Source organism: Thermoascus crustaceus, assembly GCF_041956765.1.
Source record: "Thermoascus crustaceus strain CBS 181.67 unplaced genomic scaffold VTN00scaffold_12, whole genome shotgun sequence".
Taxonomy (NCBI): domain Eukaryota; kingdom Fungi; phylum Ascomycota; class Eurotiomycetes; order Eurotiales; family Thermoascaceae; genus Thermoascus; species Thermoascus crustaceus.
Window position 1 is genome coordinate 392,034 of NW_027192538.1, and position 23,508 is coordinate 415,541.

General features: G+C 50.0%; 8 protein-coding genes across 8 annotated transcripts; 2 read left to right on the plus strand and 6 right to left on the minus strand.

Annotated features, from left to right (window-relative positions):
* Positions 1-513: 513 nt before the first annotated feature.
* On the minus strand, positions 514-4,417 carry VTN00DRAFT_3170 (uncharacterized protein; the record flags this gene model as incomplete). The annotated part of the gene is made up of 4 exons (XM_069429458.1): positions 514-1,212; positions 1,265-3,657; positions 3,714-3,894; positions 3,947-4,417. 4 exons carry the CDS (start codon positions 4,415-4,417, stop codon positions 514-516), a joined length of 3,744 nt encoding a protein of 1,247 aa, XP_069283163.1.
* An 862-nt stretch (positions 4,418-5,279) lies between these two features.
* VTN00DRAFT_3171 (uncharacterized protein) lies at positions 5,280-6,030 on the plus strand (the record flags this gene model as incomplete). The annotated part of the gene is made up of 3 exons (XM_069429459.1): positions 5,280-5,605; positions 5,682-5,714; positions 5,775-6,030. 3 exons carry the CDS (start codon positions 5,280-5,282, stop codon positions 6,028-6,030), a joined length of 615 nt encoding a protein of 204 aa, XP_069283164.1.
* A 1,782-nt stretch (positions 6,031-7,812) lies between these two features.
* On the plus strand, positions 7,813-8,184 carry VTN00DRAFT_3172 (uncharacterized protein; the record flags this gene model as incomplete). The annotated part of the gene is made up of 1 exon (XM_069429460.1): positions 7,813-8,184. One exon carries the CDS (start codon positions 7,813-7,815, stop codon positions 8,182-8,184), a length of 372 nt encoding a protein of 123 aa, XP_069283165.1.
* A 349-nt stretch (positions 8,185-8,533) lies between these two features.
* On the minus strand, positions 8,534-10,777 carry VTN00DRAFT_3173 (uncharacterized protein; the record flags this gene model as incomplete). The annotated part of the gene is made up of 5 exons (XM_069429461.1): positions 8,534-9,322; positions 9,388-9,733; positions 9,807-10,093; positions 10,164-10,317; positions 10,425-10,777. 5 exons carry the CDS (start codon positions 10,775-10,777, stop codon positions 8,534-8,536), a joined length of 1,929 nt encoding a protein of 642 aa, XP_069283166.1.
* Positions 10,778-11,641: 864 nt separating this feature from the next.
* Positions 11,642-12,115, minus strand: VTN00DRAFT_3174 (uncharacterized protein; the record flags this gene model as incomplete). The annotated part of the gene is made up of 1 exon (XM_069429462.1): positions 11,642-12,115. One exon carries the CDS (start codon positions 12,113-12,115, stop codon positions 11,642-11,644), a length of 474 nt encoding a protein of 157 aa, XP_069283167.1.
* Positions 12,116-13,687: 1,572 nt separating this feature from the next.
* Positions 13,688-15,927, minus strand: VTN00DRAFT_3175 (uncharacterized protein; the record flags this gene model as incomplete). The annotated part of the gene is made up of 11 exons (XM_069429463.1): positions 13,688-13,805; positions 13,898-13,982; positions 14,088-14,357; positions 14,436-14,532; positions 14,595-14,724; positions 14,793-14,932; positions 15,015-15,100; positions 15,156-15,249; positions 15,329-15,503; positions 15,581-15,736; positions 15,800-15,927. 11 exons carry the CDS (start codon positions 15,925-15,927, stop codon positions 13,688-13,690), a joined length of 1,479 nt encoding a protein of 492 aa, XP_069283168.1.
* An 823-nt stretch (positions 15,928-16,750) lies between these two features.
* Positions 16,751-19,828, minus strand: VTN00DRAFT_3176 (uncharacterized protein; the record flags this gene model as incomplete). Its single annotated transcript, XM_069429464.1, has 2 exons — positions 16,751-19,357; positions 19,631-19,828. 2 exons carry the CDS (start codon positions 19,826-19,828, stop codon positions 16,751-16,753), a joined length of 2,805 nt encoding a protein of 934 aa, XP_069283169.1.
* Positions 19,829-20,455: 627 nt separating this feature from the next.
* On the minus strand, positions 20,456-21,689 carry VTN00DRAFT_3177 (uncharacterized protein; the record flags this gene model as incomplete). Its single annotated transcript, XM_069429465.1, has 4 exons — positions 20,456-20,500; positions 20,562-21,008; positions 21,071-21,460; positions 21,528-21,689. The coding sequence occupies 4 exons, from the start codon at positions 21,687-21,689 to the stop codon at positions 20,456-20,458; spliced, it is 1,044 nt and encodes a 347-aa protein (XP_069283170.1).
* Positions 21,690-23,508: the final 1,819 nt, after the last annotated feature.

The window sequence follows — 23,508 nt, forward strand, 5'->3', positions numbered from 1 at the left end:
CCGCCGCGACAGGGTCCTGCTTCCACTCCTGTTGGGGCCGGTAGTTTCTATACAGATTCGAACCGGGGGAAAGGTTACTTAAGAAGAGGTTTAGCTGCCATCCGCAGACTTGTCTACATCAAGCTAAAGAGAGAGATATATATGATGATAATAAACGTGAATATTCTTGCCGTCTTCATTTTATTCATTTACCTATCCATATCCACCACACTATCTAGAGTCGCTCTTTTCTCCATTCTGATTTCATTAACAATACAGATTCTTGAATCTTGGCGGGAAGAGACAGACAAGCAACCCAGGAGAAGGCACACAAGAGGAAGAGGAACCCGAAATGAAGCAGGACATTATGACCCACAAAAGAAAAAGACTCCAGACTCCATGCCCGACATTAAGGGCAAAAAAAAAGCATTGAATAAACAGCAGACAGACCATAAACATAGACAGATCAAAGGAAGAAAAGCTAGGCAATTAGATCCACAAACACGAGCATGATACAGCAGTGCAAATACTCACTCATAGAGCCTCGATGGCCTTCCGCAGAACCTCCAGGCTCCGCTCGGAGACCTGGTTCGAGGAAGAATCATCTTCCCCACTAGCCTCACGCAGCGCCCACGCGACATCGCTCCACCACCCGAGTCCGATGAGACCGCCACCCTTGCGCCGCTCGAGGCTCTCCTTCAAGCGACTCGTGTGCTCCCACTGCTTGGCAGCCTCTTCGGCCCTCTCGACGACCTTGCTAGGTATGCCGCACATGGACGCGCAGTGCATACCGAAGCTGCCTTCCGCGACACCGTCTTCGAGCTTGTACAGGAAGGTAATGCGCTTCACCTCGTCGTCGACGTGGATGCGCATGCGCTTCGGCGCGACTTCGGGGTGGCCTTCGAATTCCGCGGCGAGGGAGTGGTAGTGGGTTGCAAAGAAGCCCAGGGCGCCGATGTGGGTGGCGACGTGGTGCAGGACGGCCTGCGCGACGGCCACGCCGTCGTAGGAGCTGGTTCCGCGACCGAGCTCGTCCAGGATGACCAAGGATTTTGGGGTGGCTTCGGACAGGATCTTCTTCGTCTCGGACAGTTCGACAAAGAAGGTGGATTGCGCCGCGAAGATGTTGTCGTTGGCACCGAGACGGGACATGATACGGTCAACGGGCGTCAGGCGCGCGGACTGGCAGGGCAGATGGCAGCCAATCTGAGCCATGATCACGGCGACGCAGGTCTGTGCCTGAATTAGTATCATCAAAATGAGAAGGATAATATTTGAAACTTACCATCCGCAGAATTGTCGACTTTCCAGCAGCGTTGGCACCAGTCAGCAAGTTGATATTTGCCGTGTCCCCTCCAAGCTTCACGTCGTTGGGAATGAAATCTCCAACATTTGGAAGCATGCAAGGGTGACGAAGCTCTTCAAACTCGAGAATACTCCGCTCATCATCAACGAAAACAGGTCTGCAGCTGGGCTGGCCCAGAGACGAAGACGCCTTGGCCAAACTGATCAAGCAGTCAAGCTGAGCAACGATCTTCACAGCCGCAAGCCACTTGGCATAGTTCTCATCAAATCGGGCATAGAATCGACCAGCGACCTGCTTAACGATCTGACTGTGCGTCTCCTGTGCCTCCTGGAGCTTGCGTATCAAGATTCTCAGCTCAGGGAAGTAGTAACGCTTGACTTGCTTCGTGGCAGACATCTGGTCCCAGTCCTTCGGAATGTTCTTGATCTTGATCGGGACCTCGAGCTGGTAGATCTCCTTTCCGTTGTCCCTATAGCAGATGGCGGTGGAACCAAGGTCACGTCGCGCTTTCTTCAAGAGGTTGTCCAAGTCTTTATGAATCTGTGCAATGCGCTCCTGAGACGCGTCGAAGTCTTCCTCAACGCCCGGTTCCGGGACAAGGATACCTTCATCCTTGGCCTTGGTACGGTCAAACGCAGTCTTCCAGTACTCGAGCAATGGGGCCAAGTCCGGCATGGAAGCAACAAGTTGTCCGATAACGCCTTCGCCAGAACCAATGTCCTTGAGCAGGCTCATGGTATACTCGATCTGCTCGAAGCCCTCGAGCACACGAAGGAAGTCTTGAGCCTTGCAGTTACCAGCGTGAACGCGGGATATGAGTCGTTCGAGATCAGGCATCTTGGTCAGCTGAGAAGAGAATCGATCGCGGACGGTAGGATCGGCATTCAAAGAGTCGACGGCGTCCAGTCTGGCATTGATCTTCTTCGCATCCATCAAAGGATGGCACACCCATTGCTTGAACATGCGCTTGCCGAACGGTGTGATACAGCGGTTGAGGAGCTGGAAGAGGGTACCCTCAGAGCCCCCGTCAAACGAGTTTGCGAAGATCTCGAGGTTGATCAACGTCTGACCATCGAGTACCAGGCTGGAGGCCTTCTTAATCGGGTCGTACCACGTGAAGTTTCCAATCGTGATCAGATCGCGCTCAATCTTTAGCATCCTGAGATACTGCAGCAAAGCGCCAAAGGCGGACATGACCAGTTCTTTGTCCCTTGCCGCCCGAAGCACCTCAGGCCAGGCCTCCAGATTGTTTCCATCCTCAGAAATAAAGTACTCACTCGCATCAAGCTCCTTCACCGTGATATCCGCTTCCCAGAACTCCTTCCCAGGCTTCAAATGGTTCCAGATCGTAGTCGGAACAGTATTGTTCTTCAGAATGCGCATTGCCTTCTGGGAGACAGTTGACTTCTCCAGAAGAAGCTCCTGTGGCCGGGTCTGAGCGACAAAGGTCTCAAACTTGGTCATGTCAGCATCGTCGACGAATTCCGACAGGAAGAACTGGCCTGTGGCAGTATCGACGAAGGCAATTCCAAATGCAGGGAGATCGTTGACAATCGCCTCCTTGATGGCGGCGCAATAGGTGGACATGTCGTCTTGAAGCATCGCTCCATCGACCAGCGTTCCCGCCGTGAGGACGCAGGACAATTCCCGCTTGATAACCTTGTCTTCTTTAGCGGCCTTGCCTCCCTTCTTGTCATCTCTCTCCCGCATCTCCTTGCCCAGAGCGGATTCTGACTGATCGACGCGAGCAATCTTGTAACCCTTGGCAACAAATTGATTGGCCCAATAATCCAAGCTCATCTCTGGAACACCGACCATACGCATATTGACTCTATCGGTGAGCTTGAGGTCAAAGAGCTGGTGACCAATGGTAGCGTCATTCTCGTAGAGTTCGTAGAACTTGCCCTTCTTGAAGAAGACAATCGTGTCCCAGAACTTCTGTTTGATTTCCCAATACTGCTTCTCGAAGGGGGAGAAGTTCTTCCACGCCAAGGGCGGGATATAGATCGTACGCGGGTCATAGTCGGGATGGCCAGGTGGGTTCCTGTCCATGTCCGTGATGTTTGCCAGCCACGGGTACCGCTCTTCTGGCTCCGATTTATGTGCCTTCTCTTTCCGTGTCTCGGACGAGTTCTTAGAAACAGGAGCAGCTGTGCGCTCCTTTCGAGCTTCCAAATTATCAGGGTCATACGTCCATTTCTGAGCGGCGCCCGAAGGAGCATCCGGAAGGTCCAAGTCCAGGTCTTCGTCGGATGGAGGAGGGGGTGGGTCGGAAGCCGTCTTGCGCGATTGCACATTCGAAGCTCTCTTTCGCTTCTTAGATGTTTTGACCTCCTCTTCGGAATCGTCAGGTGCGATGAAGTCGTCCAGGTCTTGAAGAAGTTAATACCATTGTACAATATAGTACCTGAGTGCGAAGGAGGCTTACCATCATCTGAGTATCCACCGTCTTCATCCTCTTTGAACTCATCTTCGCTCTCCGGGGATGTCTTCCTCCTCTTTGTATTCCTACCACGGACACTAGTCCTCCGACTTGGACGGAAGATCTCCTCATCGTCATCCTCTCCTTCAGAGTCGGACTCCATGTAGTTCACCGCCTTCTTCGCCTTCTACTAAAATCAGCATTTTTATGCATACAATCCGAGGGTCGATCAAACTTACCCTCTGCGATGGCGTATCGGACTCTTTGTCTTTCTTGTCTCCATCGTCTGACTGTATTCCGCCATCCCTGTTAGTCGACTTCCCGGGCGGAGGCGAACCAGCAGAACTTCCCTGTTTATTATCCACCATCTCCTCATCCTCAGGCTCCGCCACATCACTGCTTGGAACGGGCGTCAAGTTATGTGAGACCCTCCCAGCAGCATCCTTCTTCTTCTGATCCTTCGACGAGACGCCATTAGTACTGCCGGAGGCGCGCTGCTCCGAGGCGCGCTGTGCGGGAGACGACGCAGGTTCCGCGTTGTTGCGCGTCGTCGCAGCAGAAGGCGTGGATGGCGAAGACTTCTGAAAGAAGCCCAGGATGGATCTCTGGTTCTTCATGTTCTGGATGCTGGACGTGGAGCGCTTCAGGCCTTTGGAGGCGGGCGTCGTCGCGGCGGTCGGGGAGGATGCGGCGCCGTTTCCCTTAGCCATTGCTGATGCGGAGTAAGGATTGACAGAAATAAATCAACGATAGAATTGGGACATGCTCCCCTTATTCTAAAACGCGGCTAGAAAATGGGAAATAGGAGGAACTATGGAGTGATGGAGAGAGCTCTGCGGGCGGACGCCAGAAAGGAACGGAAGTTCTGCCGGGGACGTGACGGAGCGGCGCGTTCGACGCGTTTAGTGGTTTTCCTCCGCCGCTCCCGACGCCTGGTGCGGTGAGCCACCAACATCCTTCATAAGTCTGTAGGTTTGTGCTATCTATTTATTTCTCTCTTCTGTCTATACATGAATCAGAGATTAGCAGATAATTAAAGAGATTTGATTAAATTTTCAAACTAATATCAAGAGAGCTATCCTTTCTGATATCTCATCTTATACCTGCAAATATGCATCTACACAAATTCTGCTCTCACCCTGGACCATGAGAGCCTGCCCTTGAATTATAGCATTGGATATTTCAAAATACTTTAACAGACCTGCTCCCGGCTGCAAATCTTTGTCCCGTTAGTTGAGCACGGAGATGTGGTGTGGGCACATTTAATTCGCGCGCAGATATTCTTCCTTTTAGCTGCTTGACTATCCTATGTACTTGGTTCAGGAACCTCCACCGGTGCACCGAGAACAACTGGGGCCCAGTCTCGTATTTTCCAGCAGTGTTCATCTCTTGAGCTTAATGATGCATGATGATCATCTGTGAAGGACTCAAGGAGTGGGTCATCAATCTTCGCCCCTAAATCCAATCCTTCTACTTAAATAGGACGCCTTACCATGACTCCCTTGCTCCTAAGCGGTGATCACTCTATTCCTTCTGCAGCGCAGCAACGGCTCCAAATTTCTGCTCTCCTTTATGCCGTCACAAACTCACTCCGTCGAGCTCACAAATCGCAATGACCCAACCCTGGAACCGTTCCTGGAGGCCTGTCGGCAAGGCGATCTCCCGCGTGTCCAGGCACAGGTCGAACATCTGGACCGCAAGGACGGATCGCTTACCCACGGTCTGAGGACCGCTGCAAAAGTGGACCATGTTGAGACGATGCGACGCCTCCTGGAGCATGGGGCCATAATGGACCAATCCGTAGTCTTTGGAACTAGATCACCCTCAGGCTTTCAGGTCTTGATAAACCATGGATTTAGGGTCAATGATCCAATGGGTTGGGGATACTGTCCTCTAATGTATGTTTTACTTGCCCCCTCTGCTCTTTCCCGACCCCAACTAGGTTTTTCTCCACATATGCTGACCTATTAGTAGGCAAGTAGTGGAAAAGAATGACGAAATTGCTTCGTTGGTTTCTTGCTCAGGTTGCGGATCCCAATCTAGGCCCTGCCGATAAAACGGACACAGAGACAATCCAATCAAGGGGGATAACCTGCCCGTCCCAAACTCGGGCGGACCGCATGAGGTAGCAGCACAATGCTGCAGCACGAAGATCGTCGACATCCTTCTAGACCATGGCGCCAGGATCGAGAACAGCCTGGTGCTTCACCGCGCGGCATTGAGACGGACAAGCGAGTCGATCCCGATGATGGAACATCTGGTCCGGCGCGGGGCCGATGTCAACAAACGAGGTGCTTTCGCTGTAGTACTGCAGCATGGTTGAACGCTTCTCCATGTGGTTGCCCGTGTCGGTGGTGTCAAAGCGGCCCAGTGGCTGTTGGATCATGGGGCAGATCCGACAATAACTGATGCTTATGGGATGCTTCCTGCCCACTGGGCAGAAATAGACGAGAATGAAGATGTCCGTCAATTGCTTTCCAATTGGTGTGAAAAGAAAGCGGCTCAAGAGTCGGATGGTCATGGCGGTTCTGGAACCAGTTAAAACCAGTACACTTCTTTTCCAGTATTTAGCTAGGATCTTGCCCCGAAGGCCTGAGCAGATACTTTCTTGTTTTTTACCTCTAGAGACATCGAAGTGATTTTCAAGAGATACAGCCATAATGCAAACCCAAGTCGGACCAGTATAAAGTAATAAATAAGTCATGATTTGCAGTAACATGGTGAATCAGGGCATTATCTGCCACTTTCATAAAGGCAAAATAACATTCTAGCCCCAAATCAAGGACGTGAGGGTATGTAGATGCAGTTGTCTTTAATGCTTGTTAGCAGGGACCCAATATATTGTGATAAGAATAACAAAAATATAGATGAATACAGCTACGGTGGTGGCCCCGGTGGGATTCCTAGTACTTTTCCACTTGCAGGAGCCCGGTTGTTATACTGCCTTAAAGGCTAGCTATTCAACCTGTATTAAATGGCTAGTATAGTAGCAGCAAGATGCCCATGTCCTGGAACTATCAAAGCCTATTAGGCAAGAATTCTGGTTGAAGACAGTGTCAAGTCATCACCTCTGTCAGTGGGACAGTACTAAAAGGCTTTCTGGAAATCACCAGCAAATAAACTGAGATTTCAGATCTGGTTGGTCAGAAGGAAAAATGCAACATCCGAGGAATCGCCTACTTACCTACCTCTTGGTAGATAGGCAGGTGATACGAGCTGAACTAGCGAGTGAGACTGAGAAGCGGGGTTTGGCCCCCAAGTCCGTTGGAGGAGGACATGATGGCAACAAGTTGCTTAACTACCTATCCACCTCATCCTCATTCTTCAAAGATCAACTCTATATTGAAGCAGCAATACCAAATCCCGAAATTTTACCAAATATGGCACCTCATCTTATAAACTGGTTTCGGCGCAAAACCCGCCGCTCAACACCAAAACCGCGCGCCGCTCTTATTGACAAGAAAACTAAGATCAATGGGGACCGCTGCGATAGTATGGTGATACCCGTCCCACCGCCAGGACGTCCCTTGACGCCATCTTTCTTAGAGGAGGAAGGAGCAAATAACCGGACAAATCCCCAATCTCAATGTGCCTTTTTTGCACGGCCTGCCCTTCGAGATCCGCGAAACCATATACATGTTCCTGTTTGGCGGTAGGGCCATCCATATTGAGTTTTCATATGGGGAAGTATGCGGATACGAGAATGGCAGAGCCGTGCAGCGATGGAGATGGCGGTGGTAGCACCGCGTGTGTGATGGGGACCGGTTCCCCGGTGATCGTTGTCTAATGAAATCGAAAAAGACGGAGTTCGATCGACCGTTGGAGGGGACAGGATTGCTGAGGACCTGTCGGATTGCGTAAGGCAGCAACATCCTCCAAGTCCTAATCTTTGAGAGACTGTCTAAAAGCTGACAATTTGGGGTCTGTTTCAAACGGGCAAAAAAGATATTGTGAAGTGCTCCCCATTCTTTACGGGAGTATTACCTTTCTTCTGTACCACAACGTGCAACTGCTCCGACTTCCAAAGCTCATCCCACCAAGACATCTGGCCCGTCTTACTTCCCTGGACCTACTTTATGGAACAGGCGCGGGCCAGCCATCCGCTATGACAGATAAGCATTGGGGGATATACGACGCGATCTTCGAACTCCTGCAAAACGACTACCTTGGTCTGCGCAGATTGCGTCTTTCGCATTTCTTTCAACCAAAGGGCTCTCTGGAGAACCAGGTGGGCACGATCACAGAAGATGTGGCGGAACGGTTGTTTCGACCGTGGGACATGCTTGCGTCCAGCCGGGATTGGCAGCGGTTGGAGATTGGAATCACGGAGGGCTGGCTGGACGACTTCGAACAGGCGGTAGAGCGATGGAAGGAGAGGCAAGGCCAAGGGGGAGAACGGAGATATACACTGCTAGTGACCATGACTGGGGAGTGGTATGGGGAGAATTTTAGAATGTGTGACGCGGGGGTCTGGTAACAGTACCCACAACGATGTTGGTAAATACAACAGGAAATGCGCTTTATACTGCACAGCATTATGTGTCAAAAGTTCCGGATTGGAGAAAGGGCTTGTCGAGATACTGCTATTTGCAAATGCCATCAGAACTCCAATTTTGAATGGGGAATCACTTTTTATTTTACAGTCATCAATCCGCGAAGCAGAAACACCGCTTCGCTAGATCCAGCATTTCGTTACTTGTACAGTACATGGTAGAAGGTGGATGTCTAGAAATACATGAGATTTGGAGCAGAGGTATCAAATCAAATCGTGTCTGGAAAAGACAGAACAGGATATGCCGACTGGCTGGCTGGCAGCTAACTCACACTCATTGATCGTTCTCCTCGTTCTTCTTCTCCTGCTTCTTCTCCTCCTCTTTCTCCTGCCCCTCGTTCACCTTCTCGCGGTTGATGATCTCCTCCCATCCAGGCGCCGTGAGACCCCTTTCCTTGAACTCCTCGTCGCTGACAATCCTCACCATCTTGAACTTCCACTTGCCCAGCTTCAACATGAGCAGGTTGCCCTCGATGACGAATTCCTGCGTCTTCTCCGCCGGCCACGTCTTGATCGGCGTGAATTGCAGGTCGTCTGGCATCTCTCCGGTGTCGTCAGGCCGGCTGCCAACGTAGGCGCCCTTGTTCGCGATGATGCGGTGGCCTTCGCTCTTCGAGGTCACCAGGCCGGCGGACCAGAGGACCTTGTGGAAGGGCTGGTTGTAGACGAGCGATCTGGGGAGAGTCACGTTGACGCTTGGCATGTTGTAGAAGTTCGTCTGAGAGGCGAATTTATTGCCAGCCTGCGGGTTCGCGAAGCTGGCATACGGTGAGTTGGCGTAGTTCGGTGGGACAGTGGGCGTCGTAGGGGCCGCAGGGGCCGGAGTAGGTTCCGCCGTTGATGATCGGGGTCGGAAGAGCTGGCGGTGCTGCAGTGCTGCGGCCTCAGCTTCTAGTTCTCCGTGGATGAGCTCCACGAATTCTCGGGCGAGCGCGTGCTGGGCAACGCGCTTGGATGGATCCCTGGTCTGCTCTTCCATGATTTCTTTGATCTTGGGAATGGGTAGGAATGTGAACATCTTTAGATAGCGCTCGACGTCCGCGTCAGGCGTCCGCACGAAGAACTGGAATCGAGTTAGTGAAAAATGGATATCCAACCACCACGAGACGAGTAGTAAAAGATGAGTACCTGATAGAGGTCAAAAGTAGGCGTCATGTCCTTGTCGAGCCAGATCGCATTTCCGGCAGACTTGCCAAACTTCTCTCCAGATGGTGTAGTGAGAAGTGGCGTCGTAAGACCGATTGGCTTGTCAAGATCATCGTCCAATGGTTTCCGTAAGATCTCGATGGCGGTATTCTTGCTGATGGCCTTGACGGCATCCATTCCAAACAGAATGTTTCCGAACTGGTCAGAGCCTCCAACTTGGACCTGGACACCCTTCTGAAACAGTCTCCACCAGTCCCATGCCTGCATAAGCGGGTAGGTGAACTCGGCAAAAGACATGCCGTCGCCTTTAGTTAACCGGTTTTTGACCCTAAACAAGTCCAACGATCCTCGTCAATAATTGACCTTGGTGTTGAAGATAACAGAGTAAGACACCAACTTACGTATCTCTCCCCAGCATAGGGCCTAACCGGATATGTTGACCAAGATCCCGAAGCACTTCCTGGAGCGTAGTGTTGTTCCACCAGACGTTGTTGTTGGTCAGGGCCCGCTTCCATATCTTATCCCTCTTGTATCCATGTTTGGCACCATATTTCTCAATGGTGGCACCCAGCTTCTTCAGCTGCATGTGCATGTTCGCCATGTTGGCCTTGCGCACCGAGGAATGCTGAGCCTCCCGTCCTTGAAGTCTGCCTGTTGGGTCACCGACTCGGGCTGTGGCGCCACCGAGCTGCCTCATGTCAGGTCAACTGCCGAGCAGTTCAATAAGACGACATCCCATCGATAGAGGGCACACTCACCAGGAAGTGAACCGGCAACCCCCAAACATAACCCCACGCCAAAACCATGAAGGGCAACATGTGCCCAACGTGTAGGGAAGGGCCAGTAGGGTCGACTCCAGCGTACAGACCGACCCTCTTCTCCGTGAATATTTTATGTAGAAGATCCCGTTCTCTGCAACCATCCGGAAAAAAGGTCGAGTCAGTCCGAACGTCCAACAATCATAGTGCAGAGGGAGCACAAAAAAGCCCCTCAAGAACAGGGGTATAGAATCCACGAACCCAACGACCTGGTATATCAACTCTCTCTCCTCCAAGTGCTCGACAAAGCTCTTCCTCTTCCCCTCTTTGATCTCCTTCGCAAACTCTGCCCACTGCTTCTCCGCATCCCTCTGCCTCTGGAGATATGCCTGCGTTATCCATCTCTTCTGGATCTGACTAATCGTCCCATTTTCCGTAACGGAAGCTGTCGGTCGACGGGCACCATTCGAATGGAATGACCGTATGCGCGCGGCGTCTGCTACTCTTGTATAGCTGCACCGGCCACATGGCAGGCGGAAAGCGGCGGCGGCGATGGAGGAAGAAGGCATGCGGAGGCACTTGGCGCTCCGGCGCGCCAATTGCTGCGGCCACATTGGGCCAGACGGAGGATAGGAATATGCAAATAAAACTCCAGAAGCCAATCCACTAGACTAGCAAGTGTGCTGGAGGTATTCCGCGCTCTGCTCTATCTCCAAACTCCGATAACTCGACGCTGATACTGGAGTACTTTTTTGTCGGAAAATCTATGTTGCGGTTCTGGTCCGGAAAGGGTTAGTACCGATCCACGTGGTGGGGCCCATGGGTCGCAGCGGGTACGCCGAGCACCGACCGTGCTTCGAGATACAACGTCCCCGCGATAGTGGCTTTGTGTCTTCGTGATTGACAGCATCTTGGAGACTGGCTGTTTGCCTTGGCTTTTATCTTTCCAAGGTAGTTCTTCAGAAGCGACAGGACTATGAAATTTCCTTCAATTTCCATTTGCGCCAAGACGAACCACCTAGCAAATCACGAAGTATGTCTGACTAACACCTACAGAGTACCTCCATAGGTATCATGTCATAGCTACCCCTTGAATTTCTCATGTTACCCATATCAGCTGTCTCATCTGTTGTTAAAGTATTCCGCTGCCTACCCCGAGCATTTTTAATCCCATGAATCTCAAACATCAGAATGAACCGACAAATCACCGAAGAAGCCATATACCGCAGAATGACCGTCACCGTATCCAGCGTCTTGATGAACAGCAAGGATGAGAAGATGAAGATTCCACAGGTTCCATACAAGAAACCCATGCCCGTGGCAAGATAGTTGAGAGCCACCGTGACCACCGAAGGCTTGAAGTCGCTGATGTGTCTCTTCTTCCGGGTCAAGCACAAGGTCACCTCATCGGCCAGGGAGGCCTTAACCTTCTTCGTGAATGTTATCTCCTTTTCAGTGGATCTGCTGCTTTTGTCCATCTACCGGAAAGCCAACACCGCAGGGAGATGGACAAAGATTGGGAGCAACGTCCACACCAACGGGAAGACAGAGCTGACGCAGTTGAAACTAATAATGGTTCGCACGCCAAGCTCGAAGGAAGTGTAAATGACGTTTACCACTGCAAGTGACGCCAGTAGATACTCAGCGCCGCTGATGAAAGCCTCACGCTGAAACGGGCCTTGGACCCATTCGAACGAAGGTGACTCGGTCGTCTCCTTGAGTGTCGTCTCCTTGAGCATCTCAATCACGTCCTCGTAATGGAGAACTCGCGTCGGGTACACTGCGGCAGATCCGAACGAGAGTAGCAGGGTCAGGATCGGACGTTCCACAGAAAGAACGGATATCTCCGCGACTCTAGGGGCCAGGCTCGCGAGTAGACCGGGCGTCAGACCCAACAGCACGCTGGCGCTGCTCATCCGCGCTTTGATGTCCTCTCGGAGATGGTTGAGCATGCATTGCTGGTGCCAGGCGCATGTGGCAGCGCGATAGTCCCGGTCTGGGTTGTACAGTGCGTCGCGGTAGACGGTGAGGGTCTTGTTGCATGTCGAAGAAGATACGTCTGCGCCGTAAGTTCTCTTTGAGAGCAGTGGAAACCAGCTAGAGAACTTTGGTGGGCGATCCGGGGGGAACGCAGCGGCGCCCGAAATCAAGAGCGCAACTAGTTGATTAAAGGTGAACCGCAATTTTGGATGACGATGACATGAAGCTTAAATCGTAACAGTCATAAAGCGCAATAAGTCGTCTACTTACATCACAGGATCACGCAGTGGGTCGGTACTCCGTACTACATATAAAGATCCACATACTGAGGCTCCGCCATGTGCCATTTATTTATCCATCTCGGAAAGCCAGCTATATCAAAAAGGCTCCCACATTTGTCTGCAGCGCGACTTCAGCCTGACAGTAATTTTGGGAGTGAATGGCCCGACGTCAGGCTCCATGCAGTATGAAGCGTCCCGTAAAGCCACATCTGACATGGCATGCTACAAGAGGAAATACCTCTGATCGTCCATTGGCAGGGTCAAAACCAGTCAGAAACCGCGGTTGGAAACCTGGTAAATTTGTCTCTACAAAACCCGCTAGTGGCTCCCGAAAATCGATTAAGAGAAGTCTGCTTACCTTCCCTGTTCCGCAAGTCAAATTTGCATTCTCCTATACTGGGATTGATGAACTACGATGCTTTTCAAAGTCTAATATCAGTCAATATGTCATTTCGTTTACTTATGATGTTTCGGAACTCCTAAAACCTGGTGAGTATCTTCATGATATGCATTCATACAACTACTTATACTTGTCCAGAGATCATGGATTTTGAACATTTCAAGTCCGATATTCTCCTTCTTGAGAGCTACGTGGAGGAGTCCAAAGACATGTACGACGATGGATATCCGCTAGCTCGTGTATCCCATATATTTTGATTTATGACACTTTAAGCCGCATGTGCGAAGAGCAGCGTGATATTGTAGAGAATGGTGCAGACCTGGCTTCGTTGTCTGCTGCTCTCAGACATCTTCTAAAACTAACTGAACTGAACCTGTGTCTTTGGGAAACACTGGCAGAAGAAGACTGGGTGGAATCATACCTGGCTTTGGAGATGACTTTGAAACAACGGACATATGAACACCATGTTGGGGTTGTTTCAAAGGCCCTGAAGGTTACAAGGGGCTATGGAACTTGGGTACAGACAATCCGCTTGTGTGGAATGCAGCTTCCCTACTATCATCCATGGGAAGCAGTGCCAGACACACACACCTTGGCAGAGTCGCTCAGAGAATTGCCGGAAGAAATTGAAACTTTGCGATTGAGTGCGGCTGGAACACCATTGTAATTACTATCCCGCACTCTAAACATTATTACCTACTGCAAAAGCAATGATATCTCCACATGTTCAGCACGCTGTTCAGGAACATATATACACTTTCTCAATATCATCAATAATCCACTCATCCACTGACCCAACCAACCGCCCACAACGAACAAGACTAGAGCAGAACATTAAACATGGTGTGTAAATCTCTCTATTATTATAGCACCATCTTAAACTCGGGATCTCTATCATCATTATAACCTGCGTATTGGTCGTATTTACCATTCGCCTTGTCGCGGTTGATCTTTGCGCAGTAGAGAACATTAGATAGGATCCTAGAAATTCAACTGGTTAGTATGATCTATATACATTGCACAAGTATTATAGAAAAGTTGAGATATCGATGATCAGGAGGGAAAGAACATACATGCACCACGCAAACGCAAGCATTGCACAAACGACCAGATGTCCCTTGCGATACTGTGGGCCTTCTCGTTTCGGGTATATGAAAGCTGTGGAAGGTTTCGGAAAGCGTCAGTTTCCGATAAAAACCTTAGAAATTCCAAGAACTCCTGGACAGTGAAACGGAATCGTATTGTCAATTGACTCAGACTTACTAGCAACGAACCCCCCACAATTCGCAATCGCCAACTGCATCGCCGACGTCGTCGCGCGCTTGTAGTGGCCCGCAGAGTTGCTCGAGTTCCAGACCAGGATGCAGGGGATACTGCCGTACATGCCGATCGACATGAGGAAAGTCATCCCGTATTTGACCTTCTCCGAGTGGACGTTGGCAATCACCCCGTAGCCGACGATGGCGATGGGGAGGACGAAGAGCATGATGACGCCACGGAGGCGGAGGCGGTCGGAGATTATGGAGCAGATTACTGTACACAGATGAGTGGTTCTGGCTATGGATATTGCGGAGCAATAGATAAATAGAAGGTGCGTAAGTGCGTGCTTACCTGTCACAATGCTAGCCGCAGCATACGGTATGACAGACCATAGTTGAGCATCATTAGGATTCTTGGCGAATCCTAGACCGTTGATGATTGTTGGCAACTAAGTAAAGAATTAGTGTACTGTTCCAGTGGTCTAATGAAAAAAGTTCAAATTTGACGTACAAAGAGACCGAACGAGTACAACCCGCACAAGATCGCCATGTATGCCGTTGCAGTCAACCACATCCGAACGTCGAGAATACCCCGACGAACTTCGGACCAGCGCAGGGTCTCATGTTCCTCCTGCAAGCCACTGTGCCTCATATTAGCACAGAATAAACAAGTAGGATTAGGGATGGGATAATTAAGTGTCTCACTCACCCACTCCCCTCTAACCTAGACAACGGCTGGTCCTGCATCAACCGTCTCCGGGCAAATGCGCGCTCCTCAGGGGCCAAAAATGAAGCAGTTTCGATACTGTTCGGAAGGGCGATAAAGCTCAAGATACCGCAGAAGACGGTCTGAACACATTGTTTGTTAGTATCCGCTTGATACCATTCAAGAAAGAATCCCTTGAGAGGCTCATGGACATTCGCAATTTACCATTAAACCCTCAATGATAAAGATCCAGCGCCATCCCTCCAGACCTCTCCTGGGAGCAATCTCGGCCAATCCACGTGCGAGAAGGCCTGTAGATTATCTTAGTACTATATCAACCACGGATATCGCTCCCCCAAAGTATACCTCCAAAAGCACCGGATAATGATGCGGCGGTGTAGAACAGACCAATGCGAAGGGCCAGCTCATCACGCTTATAGAAAGAAGATAGATATAGTACCTTTACCCTCCCGGGAAACGCATGTCAGCATCTAGTCAGGAGTTGAGAGCGTATATATATATCGGTAGTTTTCAATTACCATTCCGGGCAACAAACCGCCCTCCGTAACTCCAAGGATCGCACGAACTGCGATAAAGCCAGCATAGTTTTTGACGAAGCCAAGGCACATGGTCATGGTACCCCAGAGAAACGCAAGCAATGGAAGCCAGATCTTCGGGGACGCTTTCTTCAGGGCCAGATTGCTTGGCAATTCGCTATTCCGATAATATATTAAAACAAAAGAATGCTTAAAAAAATAGAAAACGAATTGGCAGAATAAGAACAGACAAACCTGCAAATGTAGGTAAGGTAGAAGACCGCAAGACCCGTATCATATTGGTGGTCTGTAATGTTAATGTCGCTTTCTAGACCGATGATCTTTGCATTCCCCACGTTTGTCCTGTCAAGGAAGCTACATAGAAACAGAAGAGCAAGCATTGGAAGTATCCTAATATCCAAAGATAATCAGCCATTGCATCTCTGTTGTCAGTGGAGGGGAAGAAATCAGTACGTTATGTCAAGCTTGAATAGCACCTTCCGTGTCAGCTTCTGATCCTCCACGTTCTCGATCATTTCAGACTCGAGCGACTTCTTCGCACAATCCCCGATCTTCTCGCTGTCTGCTTTGGAATTGTCCATCTTGACGTTATGATACCGTAGATCTAGCAAGGGACAGGGAAGGTAGGTGGACGGAAGGGTTGGCGTTTCTCGAACGAAGCAAGGGATGGAAAGCAACCCAGCGGAAAACATGGGAATTTCGGAGAAAGCAGCACACAAACCCCTTTCGGCCGGGAGGCCAGACACTAGGGAAATTTCCCCATGCGAAAGAGGGGAAGATCTTGATGGGCGGCTAATGCTTTTTTCTTCGCCCGAGCTTGTGGTTCAGCCGCAGGACAGGATTGCAGAATGCCACGCGATCGTTCTCCGCAAACAAGCTTCCCCGCATCCCCACCAACCCCAGACAGCAAAGCCGGGTTCTTGTTCCGTCGGCTGCTTCCGGAGCATCCCGGGAAGAGAGCGCGGGACATATTTCTGGAAGTCGATGTCTGTCGGTGAGAACAGTTCGTGCCTAAAAAAGATTTTCGAGAATAAGGAACTAATCGCTCCTGCATACACCAATCGTCATTTCATCACTCTTCGCAGACCTTAGAGTTGCCTGTTCTATATGTTCTCTTCACCAGGAGCGAGATAGAATTCTGCTGTCCTCATCCAGGCACCAGCTTCTCTCCCAAGAGTAGTCCCATAACCAGGGAATTTGCCTATTCGTCATTCTTGTCATTCCAACATGTCAAGTAACCATAAAGGGGGTCTGTCCGTAGCTAGATGTTAATAGGACTGTAAATATGGAGGCCGCCGTCATCACATAGTAAAATGAATTGCAACGCCCAAATGTCGTGACAAGGCATTTCAGGTTCAAAATTAATATGTATCCAAGTAGGTCCTACGCCGCACCAAGTCTCCCTCAACTGACAAACACCTGCACAACCACCTCATTACTCCATCCACTGCTCAATCCTAGAGCCTTCCATGCAGCCAAGACATCAATCGCAAGGACCTTGGAATCGTCACCGCGCTCCTTCCAGACCGTCTTTCTCGGAACAGACCTCCCAGAGAGCGTCACCATGAAATTCTTGTCGATAGTCTTGCGGTTCAGGTCCGATAAGTAGATGCCTAACGTCCCCAGTGCCTTCAGATTGATGTCGAAGCGAAGCCGTCCATTCTCTACCATGAAGATATCCGAGCTTGCCACGGCCGCGACACCGGTCATCTTGCCGAGAAGTCCCAGAATAGCGACATGCGTGAGACCGTCGCCGGCAGTACAGCCTCGACTTCCTGGCAAGGTGAATGAGCGGGTTGGATAGGCTGTGAGGATCTCCCAGCCTTTAGGTTCCAGTGACACTGCGATGAATGCGTTCTGGGCCTTTGGTTGCATCATCTCTGTGATCTTTCCGCTGGTATGCGCGCGGACGATATATGGCCCATCGGTGTCAGTGTGGATCCCCGGGAAGTCAATCAGTGGTATGAGCGAAGACACATCCGCGGAGCTGATGTTGAAAAGCCCCAAGATACCGCTTCCTGTTCTTGCCCATCCTGTGTAGGTACCGATTCTGAGCGTGTTTCCTTCATTATAGTCGTGGTAAACATCCAAAGTGCGTCCAAGCACGCTTGGGCGAAGAATGACCGTATTGCCGCGCGGGGTTGGTGCAGTCATCTGATTAATTATGTCGAGGTCATGCTTTCCAGGCTCGTCAGTGATGTAGATTGGACCGCCTGAGACACTTCGTGCAGCTGCGTGGAAGGAGGCGTAAGCATGGCTGGTCTGGAACATATCCCAGTCCGGGATGACGTTCAGGTATCGTGTCAAAAGTGCATTATGCGCGTTGCAGAAGACATGCCAAGGATGCGACTCTGGGACATCAGGGAAAAAGTCATCAGAGTTTCTCAGCAGGATGCTCGGTTTATTTGTTGGCATGTAAGAGTGGAAGATTAGTTGCGGCGTCAGCGACATGCACGCGATGGATCTGGTGCTAAAATGCTTCAGCGAAGCAATAGACCAAGCATCCTGATAAGCAGTCGTGAATCGTTTCCGGTCATCTGGATCTTCGAGAAGATCGAGGAAAAATTGTGCATCTGTCTTAACGGCATCGACACCGACTGAAGTAAGATAGGAATAGAAATCATCGTAAAACCGTTGTATGTCGCCTGGATCGATGGCCAACATCGTCCCTCCTGCAACAGGGTCTTTCTTTATTACTTCCTTTGTTTTGTATTTCCTCGCAAGTTCGCCGTCTGGAGAGATCCCACCCCAGTACCCCATCAGTGCATGCCAGACAGCGATATGTTCAATGTCTGGGTGACGTTGGCGGATTGCATCAACGGTATGTTTCAGTCCTTCGGGAAAGCCTTCAGGATTTGCCTCGAAGTGTCTCCAGCCGCGCTTAAATTGCGATTCGCCTGCATTGTCCAATGTCTGCCAGTTGTCATCGATTATCAGGTTGACGATATTGATCCCATTTGATTTCAATGTATCCAGAGCATTCAGGATCTTCTGTTCCGTCAAGTTCTGCCCTAGAGCGTTCCAGGTGCAATAGGTCAAGCCATCATACCAATTTGACAGCCATTGTACCCTCGGATCTCTCTCCACTAGTACGATGTCATCTCCGGGAGGAGAGTCAGGTACTGCAGGCTTCGAAGTGGTCGGAGTCGTCGCTTCCTCCTGCGATGCCCTTACTACCTTCCGTGCTTCATACACCAAAGCACAGTTTGCTACCTCAAAGCTTTCAGCAACTGAAGCTAGGATCTGGAATTTCGAATTCTCCCGGTTGTCGTTCTTGGCTTCTATAACTATCTCTCCTTTTTCACCGGACTGGAAAATGGTCAAAACGTCATTGACTCCCGAGATGGCTAGAAGAACGAGGTGGAGTCCATCTGTTCGAAGGAACGAGCATAATATTGCATCTTCCGTTAATCTGAAGGTATTCTTGCCATGTCTTGGGGCAAGCCAGGGACTCCAGACCCGTACAAGAGAGAAATTCCGAACGGACGATGAAGGCGTCCCTAGGGTGAGCTTTCTGATACCGGACTGGCTCTCTTTGGAAGCTTCCACATCTCCTGAGATGCTCCATAGAATTGAACCTGGAGCTTCGCTCTTCCGAGGTTGAATGTCGAGCCCACTTGCGAGGCCATCAATGTACTTACTGAGCTCCTCCCTTCCCGGGGTTGCTGATGGATCAATCTTCGGTTTCCTAGGGGCGAACACAATCTCACCATCATTCACAGGACGCTGTTGGTTTGCCCATTGCCATTGAGCATCCGAGCTTGTCCTGTATCGAACAGTAAATCTCGCATATCCTCCAGAAGTAGGTAGGCTGATTTCCTCCGAAAAGGTATAGCGATAGTAACTGTCTTCAATAGGGCGGCCTGTCACCATAGGGGTGAAAGATGGAGGACACTTCTTGAGGGGTAGAGCGCCCCAATTATTGCTGTTCCCGATGTTGTGCCAGATCTGGACTTCCCATGTTTGCTCTGGGAAAGACCTGCTCGATTCAAGCACAACTGTAAAGCGAAGCTACATAATATTAGCATTTAGAGGCAACACTCCAGTGAATAGCACACGAAGTGCTGTTCCAATGCTAATAGTAAATCACAAAGGCAGAGACTATCGTTTTCGAGACGCATAACATCAAGGAACCTTAAGCATAGGCCTAGGCGTAAAGGAAATACATTTCTGAATATGCAAGGAAGCGAAAAGAGAAATGCAATACAAAAGTAAGCAAGAAATCAGGTGATATGCCGCGCAGTTCCCCAATGATGGTACAGTACACGAGAAGCTCAAGCTCACCTTATCATCGTCCTCCGATTTCAAGGCTTTTTGTATCTGTTCTACACATGTCACCTGTCCCAAAGGAGGATAACTTGTCACCCTGGCAAACAAACTCATCTGCGCGGGGCGTATGAATTTGATCTGTGAGGGTTTCTGCGGCTTGCCATCTCCACCTGTTGGTTGGCTCGGAGTAGCTCTACCCCGCGAAGTAGACATCTTGAAGAACTGATGTCAAGTTACTCGAACCACCAGGTAAAACAGGATGGAAACAGAAATACGACTGGGGAAGAGTAAAAAACTTATTAAGATTGAAAGACTGGAGAGGTTAAAGGATATATGACACGCCAGGACAGGGGCGTACGAGGACGAGAGTGGCGGGTGGTTGCCACATGATGTATGATGAGCTGTTCCTGCCCTGGTGGAGCAGGGCGGTGAATGTGCTTGGACGGTGTCCCCTCATCCGAAGCTTCTACATAGTCTTTCCCCTCATCATCTCCACTGTGTTTTTCCTATTGTGTTTATCCATATCGTGGACAATAACATGATCCGGCAGACTCTAAAACCTTCGGAGTTGGTCCGTACCTAATATTTGGTTCTGCTGCTTCGGGAAGGACCATGACGGATATATATATATTTAATACCTCTAGTTCTACAAGCCTATGAGGAAAGGTTCTGTTTGACTATAATTAAGATATTCTATAATTTTCATATTTTTGTGAACAACGCATAACTCATCTATTCTAGCTGACTGAACATCTATTCTATCAAGGAGCACCAATTCCATCGCAGGAAATGAGGTTTGCTCCTCAAATCTATGCTGACACCAAACTCCGGATATGTAGTTTAGTCGATCTTGATCGTAACCTTTCCGAAGTGCTTTTGAGCCCACTGTACCCCGAAATGTTAGTATATCTGTCCGACTGCAAGTAGAACACTCTGGGACACTTACCATGTATTCATAAGCCTCTCTTGTCTGCTCAAGAGAGAAGACCTTCTGGTCCACAACTGGGTGGATGTTATTGGCCTCAATAGCACGGATCATATCCTGCATCAGTTGCTTGCTTCCCACGTACACGCCTCTGATCGTGCAAATCCTGCTCAGAGCGTCCATGATTCCCGGCTGGCCCCTCGGATCCTTAGCGCCAAGGAATCCAATCAAGCTGATCACTCCTTCAAACTTGATACACTTCAAGCTCTGCTCCAGCGTGCCTGGACCGCCAACTTCGATGACGTGGTCCACACCCTCACCATCAGGGGTGAGCTTGCGTGCCGTCTCGCCCCAGTTCGGGTCAGTCTTGTAGTTGAGCACATGGTCGGCCCCGAGCTTCTTTAGGGTCTCTGCCTTCTTATCGGACGAGGTCGTGGCGATAACCTTTGCGCCAGCAGCTTTGGCGAACTGGTGTCGAAGTAATGTCAGCCTGGGCAAAGAGTGAAACGTCCGAGTTGCGGTGATCGTACCTGCAAAGCAAACATACTGACACCACCGGTTCCCTGAACCAGCACAGTCTGGCCAGGCCTCAGCGGCTTAAGGCCATACAGCGCATTCCAGCTGGTGAGACCAGCGCAGGTAAGGGTGGCAGCCTCAAGGGCGTTGAGGTTCTTGGGGGCGTGAAGCAAGCCTGCCTCGTTGAAGACACCGTACTGACGCAGGGTTCCATCAAAAACACCACCGAGACCAGTCTTCGCGGCATGCGTGTCGATGTCACCGAACTGGTGTCCCTGGTTGAAGAGAGTCACAACCTTGTCTCCCGGCTTGAAGTGGGTGACCTTGGAGCCGACTTCGACGACTTCACCCGCACCGTCCGAGCCGGGAGCCACGGGCAGATCGAGAGGGAAAGGGTACATTCCCTACATAAAGGGATAGACGCGTTAGCGTACAATGCAAATATATGAGTCTGGGGCTATCAAAACGCACCTTAGGGATGATGAGATCACGGTAGTTGAGAGAGGCACCCTGGAGCTTGACCAGGACCTCATGCTCGCCAACCTTGGGGACGGGCGCCTCGCCAAAGGACAGGCCGTCAAAGCCCTGGTCGGTGCCCGAAACAGTCCATTGCTTCATCATCGCAGATACCATTTTGATAGCTCTTCTTTTCTCTGATTTATCTTGCGTCCAAGCTCCTGTTTACTCCCAGCGGAGAGGGTCGAGGCGGGGAGATCTTTATAGACTCCATTGATCGACTTCGACGCGGGAGAGCAGTGGTGACGGCAGCGTTACCGCTTTTCCCAGGGCCTTCATACGTCATTGCTGTGGGGAAGTCTGGTCGTCAATCTTGGGTCGCTCACGAATATGGTTATCGCCGAGGCGCGCATTATATAAGAGATCCCGCTGCTGATAAATGTTCCGTGCCAAAGTTTCCCCGACGGGCCACGTGTGGGCATCCACCCTCGGACAGTTTCGTGCAGATGAAACTTCCAGAAGCTCGCCAATGGTCCCCGGCCCTCCTCTGTATATGCTACAAACATGCATTCTGCCATTTGATTTATCACAAGGTCTAGGCTCTCATATTCTATTATTTACCTAGTGTCTGGATGAGTCTGGGTTTACACGTATGGTCAAAACCTCTATGTATTCCGAGACAGGTATCTTCCGCTTCTCTTACATCATTTGATACACGTTCAATCCTCGGTTAACTTAGTGTCCAACTAAATTAACCTACATCAACATAGCATTCGACATGTCGGCAGACCTCCCATTCAAAATTTATCATTGGTCTAAGTATCTACTAGACAATCTTCCAGTTGACCTGCTGTTTCACCTATTCGACACCTTATCTGACCCGTCATTTGCTCTGCCACTAGTCGTACAAGTTGGCCTATCATGTAACCTGGGGGGAGCCCTGGCGCCGCACTTGGCTGTAGAGGGAAAATTGTAGCAGGACCATGACGTGGGTGATAAGACGCTGGAAAGCCGTCGAAGCCTTCCTGAGCACAGAATAGTCCCCATGCCGCATGGAGTCCTACGTCTTTGGCGATAGTGCGATACGCGGAGCTTCTTTGGCATATGATTTCCTTTCTTCTCGGTTACGAACTCTCGTCGTCTGCGACACAATGCTCCTTTATCTAAAATTGCAATCCCTCTCTTTTCACGAGGTGCTCAGTATATGCAGAATCATTGACGTTCAGGGAATCTAAACTTATCATAAATGGGAATAGAAGGAATAGAAGGAATATTTAGACATGTAGATTATAAATGCCTACTTGACCACAGGAAGGTGCCATGACATCTATTTGCAACCAGTACTGATTAAGTTCCGGTTGATAGAATGTTAAAACGAAAATAATAGAGTAATTATACCCTGATCAACTCACACTTACGTTACAACATGATAGAGAATCTCCATGTTTGCAGCAGCTGGATCGAGTCAGATCACCACACTAGTTCAACGTCTCCCCACAAACCAGCGGAGATAGGGTTGACCGTCCCGTCGCGAAAGCTGAACTTGAGATGCGAGAGCCTTGAAAGAACAGAGTAGTCCAAACAGAGAAGAGTGCGTGTTGGCTTCATATGACTATCTTTCAGAGCTGCCTGATGGTAGTAGGAACAAATGTGGTGACCGATTTTATCTGCTGTTTGGGAGGGAATAGATAGCATCGGATGGGATAGACCTGAGCAGATCTCATCAGAAAATTTAATATTTTTCAAAAAGCTGACAACTTTTGCTTCGCTCTGCAGGTTTGAAGACATGGAGGGGCCATGCAGGAGTAGTATAAAGGCTTTTCATAATAAAAAAACATATTATTATTATTATTATTATTATTATAATCAAGTTTAACGTCCATACCGAGCCTTCCGGCTATGACAGACCCCAATTCTTGGGCAGAAGCCCCTATTAGTCCCTAATCCCGTCTTTGACCATTCTGAACCTTTTCCTCGCCCCAAGCCGCCTGGTTGC